We start from the raw sequence: 23,098 nt of genomic DNA on the forward strand, positions 1-23,098 counted from the left end.
ATTTTTGGGATTTCTTCTCTTTTTTTTTGGGGGGGGGAGATGTTTTTAAGTTACTTTTTGAATGTTATCTTTTCTATTCTTTTTTTTTTTTGTTTTAGCAATTTCAAAGACATTTTATGGTAATTTTCTGCTTTTCCTCTTCCTTTTTGGACAGTTTTTTGCCTTTTTTTGCTATCAATTTTCTGACATTTTTGGCAATTTTGTAGTTTAATGGTAATTTTCGGAATTTCTTCTCTTTTTTTGGGGCAGGGGGACGTTTTTTAGTTACTTTTTGAATGTTATTTTTTCTCTTTTTCTTCTTTCCTTTTTTTAAGCAATTCCAAAGACATTTTATGGTAATTTTTTGCTTTTCCTCTTCCTTTTTGGACAGTTTTTTGCTATCAATTTTCTGACATTTTTGGCAATTTTGTGGTGTAATGGTAATTTTCGGAATTTCTTCTCTTTTTTTGGGGCAGGGGGACGTTTTTTAGTTAGTTTTTGAACGTTATTTTTTCTCTTTTTTTCTTTCCTTTTTTTAAGCAATTCCAAAGACATTTTATGGTAATTTTTTGCTTTTCCTCTTCCTTTATGGACATTTTATGGTAACTTTTTAGGCAATACAAAAAAAATAAAAAAATTTGCATCTACTTTTTGTCTCTCTTTTTCTGACAATATTAAAGTTTGGACTCACATTTTTTTTGTCTAAATCATTAATTTGTTTACAGAATATGTCAAAAATACTAATTATTATTATTATTTCTACTTTTTTTTTTTTTTTTTTTAAGAGCTCCACAGGGAGCCCGGGGAGAGGGACTAAAGAGCCACATATGACTCCAGAGCGGCAGACCATCAGCCAATGCAGTCAGAAGCAGAGCTGAACGAGTGAAGGCTCACTTGTTGGCCATTCGTACTGCGTCGTAGGCCTGGGCCAGGTCTTCTCCTTTCAGCTCGACCGCAGACTCTTTGCTCAGGCCCATTTTGTCCATCAGCTGCTCCTGAAAGTGCAGACACAGCAGTCACACTTTGAACAAGCACTGCATTTTGTTAGGGTACAGTTTATAAAAATAAAAATAAAAAAGGACAACAATAGAACTGTGCTGCATGAGAAAATATTTGTCCCTGACCATGGTGATTTCCAAACTCCAGTCGTTGAATCCTCCGTCCACGGTGGGGGACGTCACGCTGACCCGCCGCACCTCCTCAGGAGACGGGAAGGCTGATGGGAAGGGGGAGAGGGAGAGCGGGGTGAGGGATTGAGGGGAGGGGGACAGAGGCTCGGAGCTGAGCACGGAGTCGGATCTCCTGAGGCCCCTGGTGCCCTGCAAGGACGGACGGGGACATGAAGCAGACTTGCTGACTGCTCAGATTACATGACAAAGAATGAACTGATTCCCCCCCCCCCCATTAAATGTATAAGATTGCAACTGTTTATCATCATCATGTTAATAGAGGTATTTTCAGCCAAATTTGTGATGCTGAATTTACATTTGAATGTTGAACTTTAGCTAAATATGACAAATACACGACACTGAGTTTAGAATTTCTTTGTACAAATAACATTTCGTGTTAAAAATGTAATGGCCAAAAAAAATGTGGTGTTAGTAATAACTGATGGCACAGATACACTTCCATTAAGTCCATATTTTGAAAATATGTTAGACATTTTGCATGATATGTATTGTATTTTATGTTGTTGTTGTTTTTTTAACTTTTGTTGCAATAAAAAAAAGCCTTACTGCTCATTTGTGTCTGCATTCACACGATAGCAAAATATACATATCGTTGGCATTAAGCGGAATCTTTGCATCTCTAAAACCACCTCAAAAGGCAAAAAGAAAAAAAAAACGGCACTTTACATCAAAGAGAGCAAGCCATTTACGACGTTTTAAGATTGCTCAATAAATTGTTAAAATATCACATGGGGGGGACTGACCAATAGCACACATTTGTGGGAAAAAAAATACGATATAGATTTCACTTCATAGCCAGCAATATTTTATTTTCATGTATTTTATTTATTTTATCTTTTTGAAAGACTAAACAGTTTATATTTGTAGGCTCTATTTTTCCTTGTCTTTGTGGGAAAAAAATCATTTATGAATAGATAACTTGAAAATTACATAATGACTACATAATGAAAAATATTAAACTTAAAAATTTATTTTATAGTTATTTATTAAATAAGTCTAATTTTACATCTTATTACTGTTGAATGGAAACCTACTGTGCCCAAATTTGGTCAATTTCATACTTTTAATCCATAGTATTTGATCAGTCCCCATGCATTACTAGCCACCTTTTAAAAAAAAATAAAATAAAAAATAAAATAAAAATAATTATGTTATGCCATATTTATGACACTTAATTACGTTTTTCTGGCTTTCCTGAAAAGTGATAGTTTTGGAGATGCAAGGACTCCATCCAACAGCAGAAATATGTATGTAAACAATTTTATACCTGAAAGCATTTTTGTGTTGTTTTTTTATGTACAACCACATGTGTGTGGGATTGCTTAGCGATCATATATAAAAAAACAAAATTGACTTAACCGATATATAAAATTAATAAATATAATAAAAACAAATATGTGTAACTTTCCCACTAAGTTTTGTGTTTGTTGTGCACCTCAGTAAGCTGACTCATCTCTCTCAGGTTGTCGTAACGCTGCTCCAGCCTGGTGAACTCCCGCAGGAGGCCCTGATGCTTCCTCCTCTCCTCGTCAAGCTCCGCCCTCACGGCCGCCGTGGCCTGAGACGCCGCCTGCTGCACAAGAGCTGCACGGGGATGATGAGTTGAAAAATGTAAGCGACTGACGAAAGCAAAGCCAAAGTGACACGTGGTACCTTCTTGCGCTCGCTCCTGCTGAAGCAGGCATGCGGAGAGACACTCGGTTTCTTCAAAGAGTGACGCTTTTTCTCTCTGCAGCGTCTCCGCCTCCTTCAAGAATCAGAAGAAGTTCAAAGTAATGCATGAAGTTGCAGCAGAACACAGAAGAAGAAGATCTCCTCGTATGTCCAACTAAGGAAATCATTTTAATAAACTCTATACCATCAAAGGTTCCAAAATTGGTATAATCTGGACAACTGGTTAATTGCGACGGCATATTAGGGCCACATATAAATATGTTTTTTTTTTTGTTTTTTTTTTCAGGAAGGGGGGCGGGGTGGGGGTAATATTCCGAGAAAAAAATTTGTTTAAAAAATTACGAGAAAAAAAAACTTACAACAACAACAAAAAACAACTCATATGTTTGCAACATTACAAAGTGGCAAATTTGCAAGAAAAAAAACCCCTCACAAATTCACAAGAAATAAACTCACAAATTTTGCAAGACAAACAAACAGGTAAATTTATACGTTTTTCTTGCAAATTCGCCCCTTTATGTTACAAGTAAAAGAAAACTCAAATTTACAACAAAAAAAAAAAAACCTCACAAAGTGGCAAATTTGCAAGAAAAAAAACTAAACAATTTACAAGAAAAAACTTACATAATAAAGTGGAAAATTTTCGAGAGAAAGAACCTCAAAAATTCACGAGAAACACTCGCAAATTTTTCAAGACAAAAAAAAAAAAAAGAAAGGTAAATATATGTTTTTTCTCGCAAATTTGCCCCTTTAAGACAAGAAAAGACCAAAAAAAAACTCAAATTTACAAAGAAAAAAAACTCATACGTTTACAAAATTACAATGTGGCAAATTTGTGAGAGAAAAAAAAACTCGTACATTCACGAGAAATAAATTAGCAGATTTGTAACATTATAAAATGTCCAATTTGTGAGAATTAATGCATGAAGTTGGTCCAAGAACAAAAAAGTTACAGTTCTATTTACTTGTGTCAGTTGAAGTATCTCCTGGGCAGCCTTTTCCTCCGCTTGCCTCCTTTCGTGCACCATCTCCTGGCTCAGGAAGGAAGAAGGAGCAGGGGGCGGAGTTGCGTGCTTCTGACGTGCTTCTAGTTTTTCAATTTTGGCCCTCAGAGCGGCCAGCTCAGCAGCGGCGACTTCCCGTTCGGCGTGCAGGCTCTCTTTAAGGGCAGCGCTCGCTCTGGCCTGGACACATCATTATTGCCACCATCACGCACTTTTCTTTCGTCACACCACGTAAACGACGCACCTCCTGGTCCGCTCTCATCTGCAGCTGCATCAGTTTGACCTCCATGCCCTTGTTGAGCTCTCGGTACCTCTCCACCGAGCGGGCTTCGGCCTTGAGTTTCAGCAGCTCCTTCCTGGCCGCCTTGCGCCGTACGCAGCATTGCGCGAACACCGCGGCCATCCGCAACCTCGTGAAACTCGTCCTCGCCAACCACCCTCGCACTCTGGCCTGGAGCAGCGTGGCGGCGCGCTCGGACACAAGCTACAGGAATCACCGTTCCACATTAGAGCACTTCGTTTTCATGTTTGAACCAGGAGGTAACTCACAAGTCGGTATTGGCGACGGGTCAACGTTCCCCTGACAAAGGCCTGGATGGTGACGGCGGCTTGGCGGACCAGGAGGAACATGCGTCTGCACACCAGCATGCGGTAAGTCTTCTGCATGACCAAAGCAGCCTTGGTGTACCGCAGGGTCTGAGCCAAACTGCAAGGAGATGAAATTCAATCCAACCAACTGATGTGGTGCTTTTGCATTATAAAAACCTTCATCGTTCCATTTTCTGGATCAGTCCTGCCTGCATGAAAAAGACGAGAAGTAATTCAGCTCACCGCCTGGCCAGAGCTCCTCGCCAGTGTCTTTGTAGAGTGACGACGGCCTGGAGGATTCTGCCGTAGTGAATCCGGGTCAGCCATCCTCTGACACAACTCTGAAGGATCACGGCGGCCGCGCGCAACCTCTCGGCTCTCAACCTCTCCAGGAGAGCCACCTGCCCGGCCCGGAAAAAGACTTTGGTCTTTCCGAAGACGTACTGGTCCGGGTCAAGGATGAGCTGAGGCAAGGCCTGCCTGCATGCGAGCCGAGCCTCCTCCCGGCGTCGGGACCCTCGCAGCAGAACACGATACCGGAGGAAGAACTCCTCGTATGTCCATCTGGGGAAATCATTTTTAATAAACTCCATGCCATCGAAGGTTCCAAAATTGGTGGAATCTGGTATAATTTGGACAATTGGTTTAATTGCGACGGCGTATTAAGGCCACATATAAACAGATTTTGTTTTTTGTTTTTTTAAGTGATGATAATATTCCGAGAAAATTTTCAAGAAAAAAAAACCTTTGGCAAATTTTCAAGAAAAAACCCCCCTCAAATTTATGAGAAATAAATTCCCAAATTTTGTAAGACAAAAAAAAACTAGTAAATTTATATGGGGGGGTTTTCTCTCACAAATTTGCCCCTTTATGCCACAAGACCAAAATCAAAATTTTACAAAAAAAAAAAACAAGCTTTTTTTTGCAACATTACAAAGTTGCAAATTTGCAAGAAAAAAAAACTCAGAGATTTTTTACATTATAAAGTGGTAAATTTGAGAGAAAAAAAAAAAACTTTAAAACTTTAAAATTTAGGAGATATAAACTCGAAATTTTGTGAGACAAAAAAAAAAATTGTTCTCACAAATTTGCCAAAAAACAAAACAAAACTAAATTTGACAAAAAAACCAAAAAACCAAAAACCTTTTGTGCAACATTACAAAGTGGCAAATTTCCAAGGATAATTTTAAGATTTGTGACATTATAAAGTGGTAAATTTGTGAGAAAAAACTCGTACATTTAGGAGAAATTATTTAGTAGATTTGTAACATCATAAAGTGGCAAATTTGCGAGAAAATCCCGCCCCCCCACGAATTTATGAGAAATAAGCTCGTAAATTTTGAGGACAAAAAAAAAAAAGGTCGCAAATTTGTGGCATTATAAAGTATAAAATTTGCAAGGAAAAAACTCGTATTTTTTTTTTTCCTCGCAAATTAAAAAAAACAACAACTAGTATTTATTAGTTTTTTTTCTTGCAGATTTGCCGCTTTATAATGTCACAAATTTGCAAGTTTATTTCTCGCAATTTTTTTTTCTCCGAGTATGACACCCCCTCTAAAAAAAAAATAATAATTCTGCAAAATAAGTATCCATTATCAGAGTTCTCAGTTGACTCATTTGTTGTCGTAATGAACCAAGAAGTCATTTACCTGGAAGGAAAACCGGCGGCACTGATTCGGATGGTCTCCAGCACTCCACACGCTCTCAACTGCTGCACCGTCCGCTTCGGGTCGAACCTGACGAGTCAAATTTTGAGTTTAAAGGCAACCCGTAAGCGACTGCTTTCAAGTAAGCACTCACATAAAAGGCTCCTTGAGGTCGTTGGGTTTTATGCAACGCACGTAGTGAGGTGTGGTGCTGTTCAGAGTGTCCATCAGCATCTGCAAGGACTGACGGAACTGGAAAAAAAAAAAAAAAGTTATTTGATGAAAATGAACAAAAGGGAGATGTTGGAGCAAATCGTAAAAGTTCACCTGAAAGCCAACGGTCAACTTGTGTTCTCTGTGGGCTCTCTTTCCTGAGCGGACACTTCCATTGGCCATGCTCGGCCCCTTTCCTTGCTGTTGGAACAAATCGGCCACCAGCTCCGACTGACACGTGATAAAGTTTTGTTTGGCTGTGCAACCTCAGGGACGCTCGACGGCACAAACGCACGCCTACCTGACTCGCTTTCAAAACGTTGACCAGCTCCTCGAAGACGGTGTCTCGATTCTTGTCGAGGAAGCCGCCACATTCGTACTGCACCTGCGGAAACAAAACAAACACGTAACTTGATACAATTAAACAGCAGAAGCGTGAGGAATTTACGTCACGCACCGCGTCGGCGAAGTGCAGGATGACGAAGGCGCTGTTGGACATGCGAGGTTTGCGGAAGTGAGTGTGGCCTCGGTTGCTCAAGTGTTGGTCGTACAGCTTCTGGACCCAACTGTCGTCCGATCCTTTGGGCATCTGGTCAGTCCAGATATCAACAAGAACATTACAACTCGCTCTCAACTGGTTGCCAGTCAAATTGCGGGGCCCGAGTGTCCACCGCTGACCCTGCACTCCTCGTCCAACAGGTCCAAGAGGCCGAGCTGTCCCTCGATGAGATGGATACACTGCTGATTGTCGCTGAACTCGATCCTGCTCCACGTCAGCTCCTCACGTACGTACTCCTCCTGCTCCAGGTGGAAAACGTGCTGCGCACAACGTTGTGGGGTCAAGATACTTGTGGTGTTCCACAAGGAACCATACTAGGTCCACAGATTATACAGTAACATTCGACATAAATCCCATTAAAGAAGTCACAATTCATTGCAGACATGGCATGTACAAGTGTTTTTCATACCAATATTTACTATATTTATGACTTTACTTCTGGATTAATGTAGTTTTCTGGTAGACGGATACTAGTGGTGTTCCACAAGGCACAATACCAGGGGTGACCAAACTTTTCCATTTGAGGACCACATACAGAAAAATGGGAGGATGCAAGGGACATTTTAAAATTCTTCTATTTTGATTTATTAAACACACTAAAATCAATCAATCAAGCAAGCAATATATTGTTTCGTTTCTAGTTAATTTGATGAACTGCTCCATAACAACTTTCTGTTGAAACTCAGGCAAATAGTCAGGAATTTAAAAAATTTTGGGGGTGGCCAAAGGCCCTGTATACATAATACATAATTTCAGTATTTTCATTATATTTTTTATTATGCAATTTAGTTCAACTTTTAGCAGTGTGAATGTGAAATTATTGTTTATTATATATATATATTTTTTTTTTATCTTTTTCACCACTGCACTGAACAGCAGCTGGAGCCCATAACCACATTAAGAAATTAAAACCGAAGAAAACTATCGTAAAGATGATTTAAGATCTAAAACACTTAAGGATCAATAATGTGAACTCTTCATAAATTGAATGTTGACACCAAAAATAAAGTGAAAAACTATTTTTGCTTCTAAATTTTAATTAATAAAAAAAAAAAAAAAAAATCTTAATTAAAAATTATAATTTTATTCACAAGTGTTTTGAAGAGAGTTTTTATCTTAGTCATATTTGTATTTACCCACATTTACAACATCAATTTATTAGTAGTAGTGGCTATTTTTTGACACCCACCCTTCTCTTCTTTTTATTTATTTATTTTTTAAATTAATTTATTTATTTATTTTAAAACTAGCCGTGTCAAATGCCATTTTTAGTATATGCCAAATGAAAAATGGATGGTGGGCCGCAAATGACCCCCGGGCCATAGTTTGGACACCACTGGACCACAGATTTTTACATTACAGTGGTCCCTCATTTTTTTTGGGCGACATGTTCTACGCCCGCCCGCAATAGGTGGATTTCCATGAAGTAGAAGTCCAAAAAAATAATAAAAATAAAATATCCATCCAAATGGCGCTACATAGTGATTGACTTATTATGTTATGGACCCAATTAAAAATCGCAAAGTAGCGAGGGAGCGCAGCGTAAAACTGGTGGTGTTCCACAAGGCTCAAAACTATGTCCACTGCATTTTCTGTAACTGTTTTGGTTGATACCATATGACCGATGACGTCTCACATGACTCACCCTGTTGAACTGTTGTTGCAGTTTTTCATTGGCGTAGTTGATACAGAACTGCTCAAAGCTGTTCCGCTCAAAGGTCTCAAAGCTGCACATACAGGAAAACTTGTCAGTGTCGTGTGCACGAATAAAACATGCATGCAGCTCACCCATAGATGTCCAGCACCCCTATAAAAGTTTTGGTGCGACCCGCCTGGCTGCGTAGGGCCGAGTTGAGTCTGTGCACGGTCCACTTGAACATCTGCTCATAGATATGCTTGGCCAGAGCATCTCGAGCCTCGACGGCCTGCTGGCCCGTCATGGGCTTGACCAGCGCGTCTCCTGCTAGCACCAACCTGCGATGGCACAGCCAATGGGCCATGTGGGTGGCCTCCACCCCGAGAAGCTTGGAGAAGATAGCCAGAGAACTGTCATCCGCCTGGAAGAAAACGGATACTAAGACATGGATTGATCATGCGGTGTGTTTAGGATCTTGTATACTGCATTCCATGTGTCCATTAACTCACGTCGATGTATGAACGATCAGAATTGCGCCCACTGCCTGAAATCTTCACATTTCCTAAGTGGAGAACAGCTGCCAGGATTCTGAAGAGCTCCATTTGCTGATCTGGAAGGACGCCTGCAAATTCAACAGGAAAAAAAAAAAAAAAAAAGACAAGCTGGATATAGAAATGTACCTTTTGTGTGTTTGTGTCAATAAACTACATCCTACCCAGGATGGTGAAAGCATTGCGAGTGCGCTCCATTTCCATCACATCATCAGTGCCGGCAATGTTTGCATCTTCTCCCTGGTTTGTGTAGCGGAAATGTTCAGGGGCAACTGGATTTAAAAATAAATCAAATTAAAAATAATAATAAATTATTGAAATAAATAAATAAAAGAAGGCAAAATGTTTCATTCACAAGAAAAAGTTTCAGAAAACTCACCCCGTTTTTCAAAATTTTGCAAACGAATTTGGTATGTATGTTAAATCTGTACAATTGATTAAAAGGCCTAAAGTACAAATTATATGTAATATTTTGAAGAAATTGCCTCGTGTTGAGATGAATGTCTTGATTTCATTTTTTGTAATGTCATTTATGTTTTATTTTATTTTTCTTTTGTGTACGTAATTTACAATTGTATGTGTGCATTCTATGTTTGATTCTTTGTAATTTTTTTCTTTGTAAACTACTGTTCCCTTGGCAAAAAAAAAAAGAAAGAAGTAGAAGAAAGAAGCAAGAAGAAGAAGAAGGAAGTAGAAGAAGAAGAAGGAAGTAGAAGAAGAAGAAGGAAGTAGAAGAAGAAGAAAGAAAGAAAGAAAGAAAGAAAGAAAGAAAGAAAGAAAGAAAGGAACAACAGCAACAATTTAAATTGATATAATTTAGTTTGACTGATTGCTGCATTAAGACATAGTGAGGCGACTTGCGGCACATGATCCATTAACTTGTCATTTTTTGTATTCACCGTTACAAGTAACCGTAAACAATTGTATGTTTGTAATCACGAGGTGGCTCATGTCTCACCCAGTTTGAGTGATCTCATTTCAGGAAGCTGTCTGGAGGCACACAGCTGGTAAAAGATGTGGTAGTTCCTCTCTGCTGCAGCCTAATGTACAGGAAACAAGACAAAAACAAATGTTAGATTCAATATGGAGGGAGTATTGATTGGAATCAAAGTGATTGTTTAGTTAATTACTTAATTTTTGTTGTGCACAGGCCAAAACCATGTCTAATAAAAGTATTACTTTGGCGCCATCTTGGTGCCAAGGAACTATGTTGAAGTGAGGGGAAGAGCATGTCTAATAGAGTAGTGCTTGGCCGCCATCTTGTGGCAACTATAGGTAATTATAATCCTCTTAGGAGGGGCGTGTCAATTACTTTTTTTTTTTTTTTTGGTTATTCACGGTAGGGCTCTGCATCAATTATCACGAATTAGCAGGACAACAGTGTCTGTATTCTATGTAATCTCTCTTTGTGCTTGCAAGGAACAAAACTCCCATATATAAAAAATACTGTCACAAAAACATGTACCTGAAAGACCACCCTGGACTTCTCCAGCAGGTAGGTGCTCATGTTGGCCCCGATGATGTCCCCTTTCTTGCCAAATCCGATCTGGATGTACTTCCCAAAGCGGCTGCTGTTGTCGTTCCTTGTCGTTTTGGCATTCCCGATGGCCTTCAAGCAAAATTTGTTTCATGGCACACATATAAATAGTAATAATAGAGAATGTGGTTGTTCCTGGGCATGACCTCCATGATAGGATTGGATGCCAGCACTTTGTCCTCCACGCTGGTCTGCTGAGCGGCTCCGCCCACCACCGCAAAGTACCGCATGGTGAATTTGGCCGAGACCGTCTTGCCCGAACCCGACTCGCCGCTGATGATGATTGACTGATTGCGCTCCTCCCTGGGAAAGGAAATGTACATTACCCCCCCCCAAAAAAAAGAGCGAGAGAGAAATGGAGCGAGAGTGAAGGCTGACCTGATCATGGTGCGATATGCGTTCTCGGCCACAGAGAAGATGTGAGGCTCCAGGTCGGCCATGTCCTGACCGCTGTAAGCGTCGATCACCTCCTCGCCGTAGATGGGGAGCTCGTCGTAAGGGTTGACAGCCACCAGCACGATACCTAGCACCAAAAAGAGGTTTATTCACTGAAATGTCACAACTGTAAATGCAGATCATTTCAGTGTTTTCATTAGTTTTTATGATGTATTTTAGTTCAACTTTTGGCAGTGTGAATGTGAAATTATTGTTTATTGTATCTTTTTATTTTTTAAACAGAAATACACTTTATCAGGTGACAATAAAATACATGGTCTGCCACATTATTTTTTTAGTAAATAAATTAGCGATGTCAGGCGATTAAAATGTTTAATCAGAATTAATCACATGACTTCAATAGTTAACTCACGGTTAATCATAAATGTTATATCTGTTATAAAATGTACAATAAAATATTTTTTAGTTTTCATACTCTTGTTAACATAAAAGTGGAAAGAAATGTTATACTAATATGGCTGCATCTTTTAGTCATTGACAAGTAATTTCATCATAATTCACAAAATTGAATTAAAATTAAAAAGATGTACTGCACTGTAAAAATAAAACAAGTGTTATATTGATTTGTGTTGGTGATTTTTTTCAGCCACTAGATGGCATAATTGCATTTGTAAGACATTGGTGACAGCTCAGTGCATTTGTCTTTTCATATTAAGAGCTATCTAATCTTTAACATGAAGTCATGTGAAATTCTGCACATTTTTAAAATTGTAAAATACAATTTGACCCCAGTCTCCACAAATATATGGATTATTGTTACATTTATTACTGCAAAACTTTGACGTGGATGTGTCTGCTGCATTGTGACTGGAATTCCCCCAAGTACAGGCTTTTCATTAATCACACATTTTTAAAAAATTAGCGGCGTTAAAGGAACTTTAAATTAACTCAAAATTAGATTTGTGAATAACGATGAGACTTAGCTATGAGGATAATTAAATTGCTGCAAAATGGAAACTGATTTTTTTTTTCTGATGAAAGAAGAGACTTTAATCTTTCTTTTGGTAGGTTCCATGTTTTTATAGCAATAGAACACAATATTCTGTGGGCTTTTGCAAAATCAGTCAAAATCCAGTAAAACAGCCGGGAGCGTTGGGGACTGCTTCTGTGAAAATGGCTGGGAGTGAATGAGTTAATGACCAGATAATCTGGCACGTCCCTCCATACTTTTTTGTTCATTTGGCATCCCTTGCTTACCACAGTAAGTGTAGATGCTGCTATAATCCAGGAAGCGAACGCGGAGGTTGTGCAGGATTGCGGGCTCGTGGAGGAAGCTGAGCGCCGTCAGGTCATTCTCGCCCTCCGAGATGTCAGGGTTGGCCAGTGGAGGAAGGTCAGATGGCGACGCCACCGAGTAAAGTGTCTCCTGCCAGAGGAGGAGATGTTTTTCTTAGTTTTGATGGAGGTGGTCATTTAAAATTGTCCGTTATTGTTTCACCTTCCCTCCAGAAAGCTGCAGCAGCACATGCTTGTCATCAGGTGTGTAGTCCTGGACAAGGTGGGCCGACAACCACACTGCATCCGGGTCAGGAATCCACACGATGGCCCCCTGGTGAAAGAATTTGAGCCAAAACAGTAGCACTCGGACTGATTTTTATTTGATTGCACAACATTGCTTCCTGGTCTCACCTTGATGACACATTTGACATCCATCAGCATAAAAAGCTCTTAAAAGTGTTAAAAATTAACACTGGCCATCCCACTTTAAAGGCCTACATGGATTATCCATTATGTCGAACTATAGTGTGATGTGTGTAGCTATGAATGGAGCAATATAGGATCTAAAATATTTAAGTATACGCATGCTAATTTCATCTTCACCAAATTTGAAATACTTTACACGTTACAATGTCACTCTCAAAATAAATTGTATGAGTAGTTGATGCACTGCGCAGTATGTGTCTAAAAATAATTAGAGCTGGACCATTTACTTCAGGGGGTTCCAAAGTTCTGCCAGCAGACCATGTTCTGATTTGTTCATGAGCAGTTCATCTTCACAAGTCAAAACAACAGGTGCAAATCTAGTGAAATCAGGGACACTGGCCACTTGAAAATATTTCATTGTAATGTCAAGTTGTGAGTGAAAATGATATGCAAGAATGTTTTCTCTCCGTTTTACTTTTAGCAATTCTTATTTTTGTTAATATTACAGTATTCAATTGCAAAATGCACAATGTATATTGTCCCTTAAGACTTTCCATACTTGGCTCACAACTTCGAGGCAAGTATCGTGCTCATTTAACTCGAACAATTTAAGGTTCGAAGTAAACATAAGCGAACACTTCTGTCGCAAAATTACACTTTAAACGTCATTAAAAACAAGCGACAAAAGCGTAAATGAGGGAATGTATTGCTCACAAAAGCAAAGTGACAGTTCTACCTCAACGAGCTATCAGTGGGACTTGACTTGAAGTTTCAGCCCCATTACTTACCAAATGGTGACAACTGACAGAAAAACATAGATTCAACTGTCAAAACTCTAGGTCCTAGGCGAACTGGAATGAAATTCAAATAATATATACATATTGTAATGAGAAATATTTCAACAGTCCTACCTTGGTGTACAGTTGAAGTGTTGCCATCCTCAACTAGCTAGCTGAACAAACGCATCCAAGCAGATGAAAACGGCATCCACACGACAAGCAAATTGGTTTTCCACCAAGGAAAATGTCCCCGTGGGTGCATGTGCACTTTGTCCGCATTAAAACACACACACGCAGTGAAGACGACTGTCAGGTGAATCTGCAGCTGATTGGATGGGATTGACTTGTTTCGTCAATATCTAGCAGGTGACAAACCTGTGCAGTCATCAGCTCATATACTTTCGCAGTCAAAGTGTTGTCAAAGAGAAGTTCGTTAGAAAAGATTTATTGCTGGTGTTGATTTATTTATTTTTTTTTTTATGTAAAAACAAAAATATTTTTCGTTAAAAATCCATCACTTTTTTTTTTTTTTACAACTATCCCGCACGTCCTGGTCTATCCCAACAAACCAGAGAAGCCTCAGTCACTCCAGTTCACACTATTACCGATTGGGAATTGAACACGTGCAAGGATTTCAGGTATGGTATTCCACCTAGCAACAACAAAACTAACCCAAAAGTCATCACAATAATGTATTTATATTATTTTCAAGTAATTAATAAATTATATTAAAAAAAAGTGGAATTTTTGGCATAGTGACTTTTATTCAGCAATACAATCAAATTTCTTTTCAGCATTCCACCTGCTGATATTGAACGGACAATTTCCAGCGGGAATTTATATTATTTACCAACATAAACATCAACAAACCAGGACTTAAAAAACAAACACATGATTTCATCAAATATTACTGACATTAAAAATGTGTTGACCATGATTTTGACAACCGGTATGTACGCGGCCACCATGACATTTGTTTTAAAACAAAAAAATGAGTATGACAATGACGATACTAACACTGATGAGCGTCCGACAACTTTCAGTTAACAGTCATCTCATTTCGTGGTGCAGGGGCATGATTAAAATTGAAAACGGCAGCGAAATACATAATCTTCACAACAAAGCTCCGTAAAAATGAGTAGGCACCAACATGTATCATTGACATGATTGTCAAGAAAGAAGGAGAATACTCAGAAATTCGAATGTTCATTTTACCCAACATTGACTGACATTTCCTTTATGAAAAGTTCTGGATGATGTCACTTGTTTTGGAAAGGGGACAATTTCACACATTGCTGCCATCCAGTGGCTAAAATGGACACCACGGTTGAGTCAGTCTGCTTGTGTTTGGCCGGAGAGGACAGGAAAGGCTCATTTGTGTCCAATGTCCGTCAAGAAGATGAAGACCTGGGAAAAAGATACGAGTTGCCGTCTGGCCTCGCGGCACCTGCGCTATACGCTCTCCATGTCTTCGCTGGCGTTGCCTTCGTCCTTGACGGCGTCGCCCTCGCCGGCCGCCGCCGCCTCCTCCACGTGCGCCAACATGTCGGCCATGAGCGCCTCCTCCAGACGCTTCCTCACGCTGTACACAAGCTCCTCCTGCTTCCTGGGAGACCACAGCACGCCGACAAATTGCAAATTTGCACTTGTTCAACGTGCAAAATTGCGGCGACCAAACTAACCTGATGTCCTCATCGGTGACGATGAAGGCCTTGCAGAGCGGCTGCGTGGTGTTGAGCCACACGCCGGGGTTCTTCTCCACGGCGGCCGACAGCTGACCGGTGATGGGGGCGGCGCTGGTGTGGAGCGCGCTGGCGATGGCCGACAGAAGCGTCTTGTCTGTGCAGCCTGGTCCCACACCTGAAAGAGCGGCAGCCCCGTTCCAATATGGCAGCGATTTAACGTGTTTACATGACATTTTTTGCAAGTATGTAAGTTTGTATGCAGGTTTAAAGGCACCGTAGCCCATCACAAACATACGCAAATGCAGTTAATAAGGTCATTGCAGTAAATATTTGAATGAAAAACAGTATCAGGCTGTTAATTGCTGAAAAACCGTAACTCCACTTGTGTCTTGCCAACAAAGTGCATAGCCCAAATACCTTGGAGACCTTTAGGCAGCTCCATCGTTTTCACCAACTCTTCTGCGATGTCGTACGCATTCAGGCCGCTTAGTTTTTTCTCCCAAAATAGCTAGAAACACAAAAACAGGAGGGAAAAAAAAAATAAGTGAACTGTCCCCGTTGAACCAGGAAGTATAAATCTAGCTCACCTGACGGGGCTGGTCCACAGCTTTCTGTGGATCTGTCTTGACTTTGTTGCTGGGATGGTTGGTAACCTTGGTAACAGGCTGCTTAAAGATGGAGGCGGTCTGTCTGACGGGAAGTGACGTGTTCAGGTCCGGTTTACCCTTAAAAACGGTTCAGATGACAATCATTAATCCATCATCCATCATTTCCAACCCCAAATGTTTGTGTGCGATCACTACGGAGACCGGTCGACCTAAGAAAGCCAGTTAAATTGTTGAAATTATTTTTCTACATATTTATTTTTATTTTAGCTACAATATTCTTTAAATGGATTAATGATTTAGATTAAAAAAAATAATAATAATTAAATATCTTAAACTTGCCAGAGTCCAAATTTTTAAGTTGTCAGAAAAAAAAAGAGATGAAAGGTAGATTAAAGTTTTAAAAATGTCAACAAAAAAAGGAAGAGGAAAAGCAGAAAATTATCGTAAAATGTCCATGAAATTGCAAAAAAACAAAAAAAACAAAAAAACTATTCCATATTTAGGAACTGACAAAAAAAAAGGTAGAAAATTATAATTTTTAATAATGGCAGAAAATAAAATGTTCAAAATCTATAAACGTCCAAAAACAAAATAAATCCCGAAAATTACAATCAAATGTACATAAAACTGCCAGAAAAGTCAGAAAATTAGCAAAAAAAAAAAAAGCAGAAAAAAAAAGGTTTAAAAAAGCCATAAGCCATAAAATATCCCAAAAATGAAGAATACAGGAAAAAAAAAAATTCTGAAATTTGACAGGGGAGGAAAAAAAAAAAAGGCTAAAAATGCGTGAAAAATTGTCCCCAAAAAATTAGCGAAAAATGGAAGACAAAAAGGTAGAAGAAAAGTAATCTCAAAGTATTGGATGCTGCATATTTTTCTGTTATAGTGCAGCTCTAATTATACTAACACTAACACACAGTTTCATTCATCACAATGATAAAATGTTTTGCGGCTCCAGACATAATTTTTGTTATTTACTTGGCCTAAAATGGCTCTTTTGACAGTAAAAGGTTACTGACGGCAGAGTTAGCACAAGCTTCCTCTGTATTTTCCAGCAAGTCTGGTTGCCCTGTGGCACCATTCTGCCTCTCACAGGTCAGTCTTGGTACTATACAATATACGAAGATGTTTCTTTGGAGGCCGGAAACCTCCCGAGTTGGCTCACCTTATTCTGGTTGTTGTTGTCGTAGCGCATCCGCTGGCGGTTCTTGTTTAGCTTGCTCATCAGCATCTTCCCCGTGCGGAAGTCAAACGAGCTCAGGTCCATCTGGTTGCCAAGGTAACGAGCCAGCTGAGGCTTGCTCCGGAACTTCTTCCCAGATGGACTAAGCCAGGCAGCAGAGAACAAAAAAAAAAATAAAAATGTGAGGATGTTTTAAATGATGCGTCTTCACATTAAACATACAAAGGCGGGAAGCGGCGGGTGGACAGACGCACAACGACATGCAACAAGCACACAAATATCTGAATGAATGATCGAAACCCTGCACTCACGTCTCATAATGCATTAAAATGGCCACTGCACATCACATCCACATGATTTTTTTTTTTTTTTTTTTGAGAGGAGCAAATGTTTATTTAAAAAAAAAAAACAAAAAAAAAACATGGAGCTGGTTGTGGCTCCATGCAGGGGAGCGACAACTCCATGTACACCTTGTGTCAGAAAAGTTTCAGGACTGGCTTCTCAAAATGGAACGAGGAGTTTTCTATACATGCTATGTGAAGCTGACAAGCAATGAGAAGCGAGAACCACGATGAGATCAGGCTTCCTGGGGAGAGTCATCACGGCTCATTGCTCTTCAAGTATAAGCCAGAAACCAAATGCTAAAGACTTCGGTGGAAGAGTCCGGCGTCAGAATTCAGTCGTGTCTGTTGATGTAAGGAGGGGGGGGGGGGTATCGCCACCTGCGAGAACATCTACCAAGGACTCTTCTTCTTTCCTATTCTTCAAGGGAGTCATCAAGATGACCAATTATGAAGACATGGACAACCTCAAGATGGCCGTGACGACAGCGCTGTGGAAGATCCGGGGAAGAATCCTTCCATGAGAAGACTGGGAAGACTCCAAGGGGTTACTTCCAAAAGGAGAAGCGTGTAGTTTGCAGTTGAAATACATCTTTTGAGACACCAGGCCTGGAAACTTTTCTGACACACCTCATATGTTGAACATGAGAATTAAGAACCTGACCGTGCACGTCACTCATGCACACAAGATGCGTCTTACATCACACAATACAGGAAACAGAAGAGTTAGACAGGGTGGTGGGCCTACCACAAACTATACAACCGACCCGCCTCCCCCCTCTCTTGCCTCTGTTCCTCATCTGGCTCGTCTCCTCTGCTAAAGGAGAACACAATTCTGGCGTTGTTGGTTCACTTCAGGTGAAGGGTTAGGGTAAGGGGAATAAGGAGTGTTAACCGACGTCAACTCAAGAGGCCTGACGCTAGTCTTTTTCAGTCAGCGACCCAAAACTTTACACCCCAACTCCCCCTCTGAACAAAATAGTCCTGCGTGTATCCATCCGCGCACTGGCTGCCGCACACACTTGTAAGTTACGAAGTCGAAGCACAGCTCGGATAAGTACCTAAAATAATAGACGTCGCTTTTCCCGGCGGACAAACCCGACTTTCTGGTCACTTCTTCCATTTTCCATCCCTTGGGGAGAGCAGTGCAATCCCACCTTTTCTTCTCCATTTTCGCGCACGAGTATAAATCAAGTTAGCAATCTTAACACAAAGTTTTTTTTCTGTCGTTATCCTAGCGTCGACCATAGCACGAACACTCGCTCGCCGCGCCACCTGGAACGCGAGCTCGCCCGTGCTAGTTGGGAAGCTAGCTAACGTCTCCGTGCTCTTTGTCGTCGCGCAGATCGCTCCGCCGCGGTCTTCGCGGCCACATCACTACCCCCGTCCTCCCGCCCGGCTCGCCACAGGCCCCAGCGAGGAGCTCAGCTGCATCCGCGAGGAAAACAAGAGAACACAAAACTAGTTTAGGATGTGCCGGCTCCAGGAGGGAGAAGGGAAATGACAGGAAGTTAAAACATAACCGATTTCGAAATAAAAGAAATATTGAAACAAAACGACATTGAAGCAGGAAAGTCAAGACTGTCATGTGTTGAAACGTCGATAACATATAAATAAAAACAGCAATAATGATCACCACCCTACAGCATCACGTGTTATGTAAAATTAATTTCTTTTTTTTCTGATTGGAAACAATTTTGAATCTATGGGGACAACACACGATCAGATCTAACATAATTTATACCAAGATACGGATTTTACATTAGAAAAATCACGACACACCGGCAAACAAAAATGCCAAAACCGGCATGCCCTTGTTGTGCATTACAGTATGGTTATGCTAACCCAAAATGGTACTTTCAGGTAGTTTACTGTCACCACAGTTCGACAACAGCAAAGACAGACTTTTTTTTTTTTTAGGTTAACCTGATTTTTGCTAATTTCCACAACTGTAACATTGCACTTTTGTTTTTAGAGAAATTAATATTTAGTTTTGTTAGACCTGCATTAGACTATGGAACTGAGTTATGTTACCCTTATTAAAAAACAAAAAACAAAAAACAAAAAACACACACACACATAATTCCCAAGAGATCCAAAACTTTGGACCTCCTTTTACGGACTCTTAACACCTGGCTCGCACTTATTGCTATGAAAGTCTCCATCAACAGTCCATGTGGAAAAGTAATTGCCACATTTCTCAATATAATAAACTACCCTAATAGTACACAACGCTAAATTTTATTGTGAAATACATTTCCGGAAATATCACCATCACCGCTGTTTACCTTGACGTTGGTGTCGGGTAGCAACAATGTTGACCAAAAGCAAAATTGATGATGTCTACTACTCAAAATAGACGTAAATAGTCACGGCGAAGGCACAGTGACAACAAACCCCGCATATTTAACATCAAGGAAACGTAACAAGTGTATATAAATGTCACCGTTTCGATGCGCACCTTAGCTCTCAAGTTTCATGTCGTTACATGAAATTGGAGAGCCATTTCACCACAATGCCGACCGTTGTCACTTTCCATTCCCCCCCTCATTTTATGAATGAACAAAGTGTATCTTTTCCATCAAACGCGTGCTGCATGTTTCGGGTTTTGCGGGGGGAAACATCGTGCATTGGCGCGTTATTAAGCTGCGGAAGGGAAGAGGATTTGTTGTGCAGGGGTAACATATGCAATGCAGATCTGTCAAAATGGCACATTGTCGACGCGCCGCTGTGACTCCACGCAAATTGCAAACATGAAAAGGATTAAATTTGTTCAAACCGACATTGCAACGGTGCTAAACAGACGTGAGCGAACACGGTTGCATTGCTACTTGCACAGACATACATACAAAACGCGAACACTATTCGCCGTATCGATGATCGACATTCCTATTTACTGATATTTCTGTATGACTAAAAGCATATTTTGCACGTTAAACGATACCGAGTCCGTTGCAAACCGTTCACGAAGGATTGAAACGCGTTGCACGTTATGTACTTACTCGTTTTTATCCATCTTGAAGACACTGAGGTTTTGTTCCTCTCGCTGTATTAAATCCCTTCTCTCAGTCCCCTCCCCTCCCCCTCTACCACTGGAGAAATTATCCACGCAAATTTCGCCGTCTGCTTGATAACGTGACTATTGTGTCGTGGGTGCAGAGGGAGGGGTGACCCTTATCAGCCCACCTATGTGACTGCCAATCAAAACACAAGCATATAAATATAAATTACACCTGTTTTTTGGTTCATGCATGAAGCTAAGATTCGTAATTAATAAGAGGACACCCATTATGTCACATTTAACATTTATTCATATTGAATAGTCATGGATCACATTTATTTATTTTTTTTAAATTATACAGAATGCATCCAAACAAGTCCCTGCAGCACATGGAAATCCTCATCATCCCATTTTAAACTGGCCAAGTAGAAGCAAGTCCACTCTTGTCCACCCAGCCTGCTCAGCTCCTGTAAAGTCACACGTCAGTAACATTTCATCTGTACAAATCGAGTTTTGGCTGTAATGCATTAATGGCATTTAAATAAATTACTGTGGTCTTCTTTTGTAATTATGTGCCACTAGAAACTGAATTGGATCACTTACTGTTGACTTTAAACTGCAAACATGAATAATTGCACACAAAATACTTTCAATCCCACAATTTGAATCATTGTGTCATTAATTTTAAATTTAATGTATGAGTTTGGAATACATTTCAGCCTCAGTGGATCATCCGAAAGGAAAATTACTTTTGTATTGCTGATAAAACACTCACAATTGAAATGAAAAAGTCTTCAGTCATCCTTGCGGAACTTGCCACTAATATACGGCACGTAGTCGAGGATGACCCGCCAGTCTGTGAAGTGAACCAGCGCCACACCTCCCATTGTTCCCCATGTCACCAAATTGGGTACCCTACATTAAGAAAACAATCAAGACAAATATAAATAAAAATAGAATTTAAAAAAAATACATTTACAGTTAAGGCTTGTAGTTTGCAATAAGAAAGAGTTTCAGTGCACAACCATAAAAAGTAAAAATAATAGTTAAATGCGCAGTACGTGGGTGAGTGTTTAGCCTGCCTAACTCACATTTTAAGTTTAGAATTAGGCCTTCCTGTTTCTAGTCAGTAGATTTTACGCCAATCTGATCATCTGGACTGGATTGGCAACTATTTTGCATGTCGATGATTGGTTATAATAATGTTATAGTTTGCAGACCGATCAATGACGTAATTGACCGAGCCACAAAATAAAACAATCTTGTTCACCCCTGGAATGCTCTGTTCTGCCATTGTTAATATTCCAAGATTTCGCAGCAGTCAGAATTTTTTTCACCCCCACCCCCAAATCACAAAAATGTTTAATAATTTTCCCCCCCAGGTATTTCAATATATGCAAATTTTGGTTATAGGGAACTGACTGTAGAGTATAAAAGCAATTGGACAGGTCTATCCATTAGGAGTGTTAAAAAAAAATCGATTCGGCGATATATCGCGATACTACATCGCGCGATTCTCGGATCGATTCAATTAAAAAAAAATCGTTTTTTTTTTTTTTTTTTTTTAAGAGCTCAGAATTGTTCATTCGGTAGTCTTACCGATTCAACGTCTTATCATCATTGCCTTTTTTTTTTTTGTGTGTGTGTGAATCGATTTTTAAACTTCCATTTTTAATGGAAAAATATTCAACAAAACGTCTGACTTCGGGTTAGGATTCAAACCTTGAGCATGGAAGAATGTTATATGAACGGAACATTAAGCCTTAATATTTTATTTTAATGCTGTTCAAACATGAAACAGATTACAACCTCTATAAGACTGAAATTTCAGATAAATAAATAATACATTTTCATATAAATCTTACACTCTACAAGCTTACTGATTAGTATTTTCTAAATTTGAATGAAAAAAAATCACAACAATCGACTTATAAATTCGTATCGGGATTAATCGGTATCGAATCGAATCGTGACCTGTGAATCGTGATACGAATCGAATCGTCAGGTACTAGGCAATTCACACCCCTACTATCCATCGCTGGCTCCAAATTCCTATACACGTTTCTTATGCAGTCGAACCCCAAAATACTCACAGCCAACACAAACACACACAAAATAAATAAATAAATCAATTTAAAATGTCTTTTATTTTATTTTGGGAGGCAAACCCCCATGTTCGTGGAAAATGTACATTGGAGATCTATCAGCGTTTTTTTTTTTTTTTGGTAGGATTTTTAGTTGTTTACACTCCCTCCAGCAATTAATTACGAATGTAAACAGTGCAGCTAAGCTAAGTTAGCTTAGGTGCAGATGGGTCACATAGGACACAGTCGTGGTCACGGTCACACGCTTGTGACTAAAAAAATAACATGCAATGCAGAAGTTCATCACTGTTAGTGGTTATACGTACCACGTCCGTAAAATCGTGACGTTCCGGGCACCGAATAATTTATTCAGCATTTTTTTTTTTAGGACCAACCTGACCTCCCTTGTAGTACTTCTTTGCTTCACGGAAGCGTTTACGCTAGTTTAGGACCCAAGGGTGCCCCATTTATGTGCCTGATTAAAATGTCTTGACTCGGCGTCGTTTCAGGTCGTCGGGTTTCCACGTTCCAGCACGTTTGACTCTTTAAAAAAAAAAAAAAAATACTGATACGTTGGCTTCGAATGAGATAAGATGAACTATTTAGTTTACACATACCAGAACTACAATAGTACCTTTGTTAAAATGTTTTCCTTTATTTTCCATTTCAATGTACACAATTTCCAAAAAACGGACATAGGAAAAATGTATAATCTGTTATTAAAAATGGAACATTTATTG

The 23,098-nt window shown here is 39.7% G+C and overlaps 3 protein-coding genes across 8 annotated transcripts in view; all 3 read right to left on the bottom strand.

Moving 5' to 3' along the window:
• LOC144026538 (unconventional myosin-Va) overlaps window positions 1–13,801 on the bottom strand; it is a 46,938-nt gene extending 33,137 nt beyond the window's left edge. Inside the window, exons 1-25 of one of the 3 annotated variants that reach the window (XM_077533222.1) lie at window positions 13,589–13,801; window positions 12,472–12,582; window positions 12,231–12,399; window positions 10,956–11,100; window positions 10,724–10,880; window positions 10,506–10,649; window positions 9,999–10,080; window positions 9,205–9,312; window positions 8,999–9,111; window positions 8,642–8,910; window positions 8,499–8,580; window positions 6,973–7,113; window positions 6,752–6,883; window positions 6,596–6,679; window positions 6,409–6,525; window positions 6,236–6,333; window positions 6,085–6,171; window positions 4,679–4,999; window positions 4,397–4,553; window positions 4,092–4,331; window positions 3,809–4,027; window positions 2,823–2,916; window positions 2,605–2,753; window positions 1,104–1,298; window positions 874–974 (exon numbers count right to left, since the gene is read on the bottom strand). In XM_077533222.1, coding sequence (XP_077389348.1) covers window positions 874–974; window positions 1,104–1,298; window positions 2,605–2,753; window positions 2,823–2,916; window positions 3,809–4,027; window positions 4,092–4,331; window positions 4,397–4,553; window positions 4,679–4,999; window positions 6,085–6,171; window positions 6,236–6,333; window positions 6,409–6,525; window positions 6,596–6,679; window positions 6,752–6,883; window positions 6,973–7,113; window positions 8,499–8,580; window positions 8,642–8,910; window positions 8,999–9,111; window positions 9,205–9,312; window positions 9,999–10,080; window positions 10,506–10,649; window positions 10,724–10,880; window positions 10,956–11,100; window positions 12,231–12,399; window positions 12,472–12,582; window positions 13,589–13,615 — 3,542 coding nt within the window. In that variant the 5' untranslated portion in view covers window positions 13,616–13,801. Of the gene's footprint in view, window positions 1–873; window positions 975–1,103; window positions 1,299–2,604; window positions 2,754–2,822; window positions 2,917–3,808; window positions 4,028–4,091; window positions 4,332–4,396; window positions 4,554–4,678; window positions 5,000–6,084; window positions 6,172–6,235; window positions 6,334–6,408; window positions 6,526–6,595; window positions 6,680–6,751; window positions 6,884–6,972; window positions 7,114–8,498; window positions 8,581–8,641; window positions 8,911–8,998; window positions 9,112–9,204; window positions 9,313–9,998; window positions 10,081–10,505; window positions 10,650–10,723; window positions 10,881–10,955; window positions 11,101–12,230; window positions 12,400–12,471; window positions 12,583–12,662; window positions 12,694–13,588 lie in introns of those variants that run through there. The other 2 variants (XM_077533221.1, XM_077533224.1) reach the window with 2 other exon arrangements.
• A 478-nt stretch (window positions 13,802–14,279) lies between these two features.
• On the bottom strand, window positions 14,280–20,427 carry mbd3b (methyl-CpG binding domain protein 3b). Of its 4 annotated transcripts, XM_077535408.1 has the most exons (7): window positions 20,276–20,347; window positions 18,022–18,090; window positions 16,915–17,074; window positions 15,729–15,866; window positions 15,559–15,649; window positions 15,139–15,316; window positions 14,280–15,062 (listed from the first exon to the last, which is right to left on the bottom strand). In XM_077535408.1, the coding sequence occupies exons 1-7, from the start codon at window positions 20,287–20,289 to the stop codon at window positions 14,909–14,911; spliced, it is 804 nt and encodes a 267-aa protein (XP_077391534.1). In that variant the 5' UTR covers window positions 20,290–20,347; the 3' UTR covers window positions 14,280–14,908. The 4 variants fall into 4 exon arrangements, with proteins under 4 accessions (XP_077391534.1, XP_077391535.1, XP_077391533.1 ...); XM_077535409.1 differs by lacking the exon at window positions 18,022–18,090 and having other exon boundaries at window positions 20,276–20,427; XM_077535407.1 differs by lacking the exons at window positions 18,022–18,090; window positions 20,276–20,347 and adding an exon at window positions 18,335–20,252.
• Window positions 20,428–20,561: 134 nt separating this feature from the next.
• LOC144027667 (cytochrome b-c1 complex subunit 10-like) lies at window positions 20,562–22,810 on the bottom strand. The gene is made up of 3 exons (XM_077535412.1): window positions 22,685–22,810; window positions 21,050–21,189; window positions 20,562–20,741 (listed from the first exon to the last, which is right to left on the bottom strand). Exons 1-2 carry the CDS (start codon window positions 22,732–22,734, stop codon window positions 21,069–21,071), a joined length of 171 nt encoding a protein of 56 aa, XP_077391538.1. The 5' UTR covers window positions 22,735–22,810; the 3' UTR covers window positions 20,562–20,741; window positions 21,050–21,068.
• Between the last annotated feature and the right edge of the window lie 288 nt (window positions 22,811–23,098).

Source organism: Festucalex cinctus, chromosome 10, assembly GCF_051991245.1.
Source record: "Festucalex cinctus isolate MCC-2025b chromosome 10, RoL_Fcin_1.0, whole genome shotgun sequence".
Classification (NCBI taxonomy): Eukaryota; Metazoa; Chordata; class Actinopteri; order Syngnathiformes; family Syngnathidae; genus Festucalex; species Festucalex cinctus.